The sequence below is a fragment of the Nematostella vectensis genome, chromosome 10 (assembly GCF_932526225.1).
Source record: "Nematostella vectensis chromosome 10, jaNemVect1.1, whole genome shotgun sequence".
Lineage (NCBI taxonomy): Eukaryota > Metazoa > Cnidaria > Anthozoa > Actiniaria > Edwardsiidae > Nematostella > Nematostella vectensis.
Genome location: NC_064043.1, coordinates 6779240 through 6787528, shown reverse-complemented (window position 1 = coordinate 6787528; position 8289 = coordinate 6779240). Strand labels below are relative to the sequence as shown.

The 8289-nt window shown below is 36.5% G+C and overlaps 1 protein-coding gene across 1 annotated transcript; it reads right to left on the bottom strand.

The window, feature by feature from the left end:
* Nucleotides 1–819: 819 nt before the first annotated feature.
* Nucleotides 820–8289, bottom strand: LOC5521939 (major facilitator superfamily domain-containing protein 8; the record flags this gene model as incomplete). Its single annotated transcript, XM_048733220.1, is given in 12 exon segments — nucleotides 820–1771; nucleotides 2240–2370; nucleotides 2770–2889; nucleotides 3572–3651; nucleotides 4256–4308; nucleotides 4745–4828; nucleotides 5520–5593; nucleotides 6046–6367; nucleotides 6800–6879; nucleotides 7157–7276; nucleotides 7608–7670; nucleotides 8101–8289. Coding segments are annotated over 12 exon segments (1430 nt in total), but the record flags the coding sequence as incomplete, so codon positions are not given.

The window sequence follows — 8289 nt, the reverse complement described above, 5'->3', positions numbered from 1 at the left end:
GGCGACATTGGCATAAATTAACGTGATTTATATTTAGCCAGAATAGCATTTGGCATATTGCTTTTCAAATTTGAACAGATGCCCTAAAGGTATCGGGCTTTGCCTTATTCTATTTTTTGTCTTATTCAATTTTTTTTCTATTCTATTTTTTCATGATTAATTACTCCCAGCAAAAAAATAGAAATATATAGATAATGTCTCACCCAGTCAAATATGAAATGATTTGCCCCTAAAAGGCCGTGATGCTAGATGTAAGACCTTTTTAAAAAGCAGTTATTAAACCATTAAAACAGTTATTAAAACAGAAGCCTGCGTAGCGGCTGGGGGACTCCCAGTACCCAGTCCCCCTCGGCCGTGCGCTCGCTTTTACTTCTCACCCCCTCTCCCCCCCGTCCCTCTCCCTTGAGCCGCTACGCAGGCTACAAAAGAAACCTATCAAGCACGCCTCCGTCGTGATGAATTTAAAGGTTGCTGTCATTCATTTTGAAAAGGTCAAAAAAGAAAAGGAAATCATACAAGTTTTGACAGATAGCTTGATTCATATTGTTTGGGTTTGGCTGGTGGGACCTGGAAGGCACCATAATGATCAAATAGCAGATTTTCTAAAAAAAAAAGATTTTCTAAAAAAAAACCCTTTGGGATATCAGATTTTTTAGAAGACTCTAAGAGATAGCACTTTTAGGCCATTTTGTGGCCGATAGGCCATTTTTATACAATCCGCCATTGCAAGTGTATTTTCCTGGCCCCGAACTGTTCATTTTTACATCAATATATTTTAAATTTTTTAGGTTGAGGGGTAGAAATCATGGTGAAACAGCATTTACCTATTTTCAAAACTTTTACTTTTATTAAGAAATTTATTCTATGTATGGGAATGACTCTGTGTAATTTGAATATAAAATTTTAATACAAATTCCTAAAGAGGATTTTTAGTTGACTTTGTGGACTTGTCATGACTACAGCTAGTAAATATCGAGGGGGGGGGAGGAGGAGGCATATGTCCTTTGTAAAATCCCTACTCTACTAGGAAGCAGTGTCCCCCTCCCCTCCCCCTGCTAGCTATGGTCCTGACCATGTTGTGCTTCAAATGATATAATAAACTGAGGAATTCCCTACCTATTTACATTCAGGACCATGACTGTAAAAATCGAAGATGACAGGAACGTATTTATAGCATTTGTTGGAAAACCCCTCCCTTCCAGTAAGGGTGAGGGGGCAGTCAACAGAAAAAGAATCCATGGGTGAGGCTGGGTGCATTAATAGCTCCAGCCAGAAAATCAATTTTCACACAAAAGGCGTCCAATGTCATTGTTTTCTACTGAAGTGTCAAGTCTTTTTGAAACAGAGCTGCTCAACAGGAAAATATCTCCCTAGGCTAACATAAATATGCTGCCTTACAATAACAAATTTGAAATACCCTCCCATCTTGGGAAAGCAATTTTGTATGGTTTATGAAGATCTTCATGATGTAGGTCAATATATGATTAAAAGAAAAATCATTGTCACGTAGCATGATACATGGTATTCTTCTGTGCATCTGTTCTGTGTGTCACTCAAAAACAGCTTGACAGGGGACTAGAGCCATGGGAAATTTGCCCAAACTAGACAGAGGAACTTGAATCAACCTAACCTCTCACATTTTCTGTAGCTGTCTGTACTATGAGAGCAGAGGCTTATTCTCATCTGTGCTAATCTCAGCATACTGTGATGGCATGTCTAGCTTAGAGGAGCTTGGAGCCTTGAGTCTGCCAAATGATAAGGCCATCAGGATCTGGAAACAGAGCAGAGGGACTTGAGAAAAACTCCAGCAGCTTCCAATAATAGATGCCAAAACTTTTGCATTAGGAAAGTTTAAAGCTTCCACCTTTATTTTTCTTCACATCATGCCTCTTAGTTCTAAAACCTTCTCAGCGAGAGATCAAAGTGGAGCCAGGGAAATTTCGTGCTCTTTGATGAGGGTGCATCTTACCACTAACTGCCCCTTCTAAGAGTGTGATGTTTTTCCGGTGGCTAAAAACAAGCCATGTGCATCAAACACAATATTTGACAAAACTATTTTGATGTCTGATTGAATCAAGCTTATCAAAGTTTTTTGAACTTCAGTAATCAACCATCAACATTTGAGGATTGGTTTAGCCTGCACAGCTAAGAGAAGTTGACCAAGTGAAGAGTGTGTATTATTCATATAAGATTTTGTTCAAATACTCTCTCTTTGGAGGCTATAATTGTGTATACTTACTGCTAGAAAGACCTCTAAACCAAACATCACTGCAAGCAGCAGAAACAGCCTGTCGACCAGGGAGCCTCCCCACATGGGCCCTAATATCATGGCTACTCCTGTAGAGGAACGCTGGAAACCTTGAACCACACCTGCCAGATAAACAACCTACATTAATAAAGAACTATACATTCCTCAAACACATAAGAGGAAAAACTACACAAACTACAGAAAAGCAAGCTCAGTTTGCTGTCTACAATCTACACACATTTAAATTAGACCCAAGAATAAGAAATGAACTATAATATTCTTTATAGGGGTGTCATTATTGGATTTCATCAAACCCCTATCCCCATAGAGGTCCATGACTCTTCCCTCTCCCCCTAGAAATCCAGGGTTGTCAACCTTGCTGGGAAGAGAGGTGCAACCCAAAAACCCATTGTAGTCATAACTCCCTAACTCCCTGACTTATAGTACATCATTGTCGCAATAATATCATATTGGTTATTATTTTCATATTTTATCACTATCATCATTTTTTTCATTCTTACCCTGTACTTTGTCATCTGTTAACTTTGAGAGAAGTGAGATATTTGCAACAGAGAAAAATGGCAGACCAAATACAATTATCAGTGTCCCCACGATAACAGTAGGCAGGATCTTTGCCTCATCTGAAAACAGAACACAAGTAGCATAATCACGATGTGAATAGATCAGTTTTAATTATTTGTTAGAATTTTTTTTGGACAGCAAAAAAGGAGTAAAACAACAACAAAAATAAGAGTTGTTGATGTTGTTATAAGATCCTGGTTATAGTGACGATGCTGGTGATCATAATTTAATGATGATCTGACAGAAGTGGTGTGATGATGACAATGTGGTTTTCAGATAATGGCAATTATCATAAAAATACTGTAATTGTTGATCATCAATGATTAAAAAAAGCAGAACTGTTACAGGATGTTGTTGATGATGACATCTGATATGCTATATAGTATCAGGCCCGTACCCAGGATTTTTCTTGGGGCGGTGCAAAATCCTATAAGTGGACCTAATATTTCGGGGGGGGGGGGGGGGGGGAGTGAGGGATTTCTCTGATAAAAATCTGACCATGCCTTTGAAGTATCTCCACAGGACGTTTATTGTCAAACTTGGCTACGAACCAGAATGATCTAGCGGATGCTTAATAGTTTTGTCTACAAATAATAGCACATCTATTGGACTACGGGCCTCAGTATCTTGATATTTATAAACAATTGTTCTAGATAAAGATGATGACAATAGAAAAGCAATATAATCTTAAAAGTTGTATGTTACATATTAATTGGATCTCAATATATTTTAGAGGCTTACATGGTTTGGAATCAGCCAACATTATAAGGTACCAGACAAGAGCAAGTCCTTCAAATATCACCCCAATCACCATTAGCCACCTAATGAAAAAAAACAAACAATTAAATCATTGCAATGTATCTGTTTTTGTTTACTTTGTTATTTCAAATAACATTAATTTTAATGGCAACAGTAATTTAGTGTAGCTTTAACTTAAGCTTGCTCAATTACTGTAGGTAGTTTCTGTTAACATTTTTATATCAAACACCCAAAAGATTAGGATGACTATTTTTAATCAAATTATACCGTAGGAAGTACTTTAAAATAATATGCAAAAAGATCCATAAACACTGACTGAATTGCGTCACACTAAAAGCTTTCAGGGCTATTTGCAAGCCCCATTAAAGCCGCATTGTCACCAGTTTACTTCAGGATGATTGCATAACAATATCCGAGAAAGAAAACAAAAAACGCGAAAAATATTTCCAAATATTGAAAGCAGTGTGTCTATTGGAAGTTTCTTTGAGGATGTGATTGATAATTTAGAGCGGATGGCCCATTAAATATCTCAGATTTTAATAGATTCTTTTGTCTTTTAACGGTTGAGGTTTCCTTCGGCCCTCCGGAAGTAAACTGGTGACAATGTGGCTTTAAGCAGTTTAAATATATTGTTATAATCATTTATCTACTAGTACTGTGTCATACCTGTCTGATAGTCTTTTACTCACTTTGCTGACCAGAACAAATGTAAGTATGGCCTACAACAGAGAAACAACAACAATATAAAGTAGTCATGAGTAAGTCTTTAAGAAAGCTGATCTGACTGATGAAACCAAGGAGAAGTCAACACACTGGAGTTTGGATCCTTGATCTTATTGTGTACTATTAAGGGATACAGCAAGGATAAACTTTGTTCTCAAGAATGCAGAGCCAGCAAATTTTGAGGGGAATAACAAAAAAAATTATTAGACCTCAGACCTAAGTTCAGGGAAGGTCAAAGCATCCTGTAACCAAAATCATTTTGAAAAGTCAACTCAGTGAATCAAAGCCATCAGGAATCAATGGTTTCCCCCTAAAATAATCTCGAGGATGCTATGGCACATAAATGTACAATAATCTAGCCACATAGAAATCCTGTTATTGGAATCACTTAAAATGTAGATGCAATTCTCAAATGTTACTGTCAACACTCACCTCAAGAGCTATAAGGCAGTAAGCAACACTGTTTTCGAGCTCCTTCCATCCTAACAGGTGGTTAGACAGGGGTGTGAAAAGTGCCTATGGAACAATATTGAATTACATTTCACAAAATCCAACAAGAGCCATCTTTAACAGAAGGCAAAAACAATTTTCAGTGGACAGATACAAAGATATTATACCAAAATCGTTTATTGGCAAGAAGTATCATTTGCAACAAATACAAAAGAAATGACCAATGTTGAAAGTATTCATTCAAGTACTTCCACTTAAGCTTAATAAGTGTTGTTGTTTTTTTCTGAAATATACTAAATCTCAATTGAAGTTTATGTTGGGACAGTATGGGACAGAGCAAAAAAATGGTAAGTTTTTCCAAAATAAGGTCTGGTTAACTTCAGTAAGCTTGAATTTTCACATAGAGGTTCCTTATGTTATGTAAACCAACATATCAAATCATATTTTTTTTTTCTAATGGATTCGTCTTTGAAATATGAGGCTTGTAGTGCAATTTTCAAATGTTCAAAGTATGAATTCTCCTCGTTTTTAGGGGGAAGTTGGGCTCCAATCAGAAATTAAGCCAACTTTGCTTGCTAATATCTAAATTTCATATCTTCTAAATTTCTTTAAAATTTGGAATTAAGCTTTTGGTTAGAGGAATTCCTAGTATGCGAAATCTGGAGCTTATATATTGAGAATTGGAAAATTTGATGCCATTTTTTTGCTCTGTCAACAGTATGGAGTTTTGATGCTTTACCTTATTAGAAAAGCCTACCTCAAATGCTGTTTCATTAAAAAACATGATAAACTGTGAAGCAAGGATTATTATAATCTCCTCCCTCATGAGCTCTGAAGGGAAAAACAAATATCAGATCAAAATATGCTTATAATACTTGGTTAGTTACTACATACCGGCACTACTTACATACTAAACACACAATTTTCAAGGTTAGAAAAGACTAAGGTTATGAACCAAGCATAAATTAAACATTCTAAATCCAATCTGTAGTATTTCAAATGACCATGATAATTAAAAGTACTGTAATAAGCTTCAGGAAAGTACCTGACTAAAACATGAGAAGTAGTAGGGGAGACATATACAAATTCCCAAAATACCCAACCCTTAATTTCTTTTAAACCCAAAAACATATATAAACAACTTTTTTACAAAGTTTCCAAAGTTTCAAAATGAGAAGAGTCATTAGTACCTTATGAATAAACATCACCTTAGATGAATACACTTCAGACAAACTACAGTATGCACATAACAATAAAAAATATTTTCTGCCAAGAACAAATACCTTTCGATAACCTCCATGTATCCACAATATGAGAGCTCACTGAACTAGATCTTCTCTTGTGCACAGTGGCAGAGTCTGAGTTATTAAGTGAGGAAATTTCACACAAATTGTCCTTTGCAGCTGTATTAATACTGCCTATGTTATCAGGAAGATGTGATAGTCCACCATTGGTGATCCCTTCTTTGTTAGCATGTAACCCATTTGTTATTTGTGGTTTCTCTGTAAAAACAGGTTCCTTGTCATTTTGATTGACAGACGGGAGGTCGTAGTACATGAAAATCATAAGTATCTCTTGAAGAAGCCAAATGGCTGCCATAAATAACTAAAAGAAAAAGAAAAACATATTAGATGAAAAAAGGCAAAATTGCATCTTTATCTACTTGTGCTTTAGTGGTGGTTACAGTTGATGTTGGAATATACCATACTCTAGACTAGTACAGTATAGGCCACTGCAAATAAAAAAAAAACTACTGCATGATTAATAAACCTATTTAAAAAAATTGTGTGTCAGAACTTGTGTGACAGTACTTTTCATTGGGCATAAAAGTAGGGTCAGATCCAAAGGGCACTGAACAGAAGGGATGGGGGGAGGGGGTGGGGCACTAATATATAAGTTGTATGACCATAGATGAACTGGTGGGGTATATCCCCACCCTTTCCAGAGCTGCCACTGAAGTGAATATGGACAAAAGCAGGAAATTACACATTGAAATAACTGCACATTTTACACTAGGTGAATTTAAAGGATTCATACCCCAGGGGAGGTGTAGTGGTCGACTTTGAATGGACCCAGTTTAAAATTACACTCCTTCAGAAATACATTCATACCAGGGCCTGAAAGTAAATAATAGATAAACGACACTCATGATGACAGTATACTGAAGGAAGTCAACTAGACTCAGACCATGCCTTATACATTAAATGCCTTTAAACACTATCAGATTTCAAAATTTTGTTACATGTAAGTATTTAGATTGTTTATGCTCTGTAATCCAGCTTTCGCTGCAAAGGGCTATTAAATATACTATTATAATTATCATTACCATCATTTTTAACAGGAAATTTTTATGTTCTATGGGCGATTGTTACAATATTGTGCTAAATGGCTTACCTATCAACAGACCAAACTGTCTAAGTCCCATTGCAATTGAATAAACACTTGTACGTTCCTCTTCAGTGGTTGTTCGTGCAATTTGTGCGAATATAGCAGAGCTGACCCCAGCCCCAATTCCTATGTAAAATAAAAAACATTTGTGAAAATGCTGTTAGTGTCAGCCCAGGGATGCAGTGGTCTAGCGAGGATTTCTCAAAGGAGGAAACCGGGAGCCAAAAGGGCTCCTCACAAGACATTTTGTCCGATATAAAAACTAATTCATGTCCTATAACTTCATTGTTGGCTTCCAGTAAGGGGGTATTGAACTCTTAGGCCCTTCCCTGTCTCATCTCTCGCAACCAGATATTCAAGGGGACATAATTTCAAATAGACTTCAGGCAATATTCATCATAGGTGGAAATTTATAGGTGGAAACTGTTAAAAACATTGTGATAAATATGTATTTTACCTGCCACTAAGCGGCCTCCAAGAATCCAGTACTTGGACCAAGCAATGAAATACAGGAAATTACCTGATGAGCATAAAATTGTGCCCTGCTTATGAGTGGTATTTCTAAAATTCCCTGTATAAAGAGCTCAAAATTATTTACCTATAGCTGAATGAAACTTTTACAAATAATGGTGTGCAGATCATTTGAATCATTATTGACCACAAAACCAAATCCTCAAATCTCCAAATTTGAGGAGTGCTTCATATATTCTTGATTCTAGCATTTTTCTAGCTTTGTAGCCCTCCTAAAAAGAGCACTAAAAAGTTTTATATGGTAGTTGCTGTTATCAGCACAAAATTTTGACACGTTTTAGTAAATTTGAAACAATTAATCTTTCACTTTTTATCCCTATTCTATTCCATAATTTAGCACAATACCAGAGGTGCTACAGTCAATCCCATATACAATTGTGAGGAGATAAAATTTCTTAGTCAAGATTTCTTGTACCTACCTCCCATTTCAAAAAGATTAGCAAACAAGATGCATGCTTTGGTATTCCTGGTGTAGTCCACCCACATTCCAAATAGGGGACTCATTATAAGCGAGCTAAAACTGAAGGCTGCAAAGATGATGCCATAGAACCATGACTCAGCCTGGAAACGCTCACTAGCATACAGCCACATGGTTGGAAGGATGACAG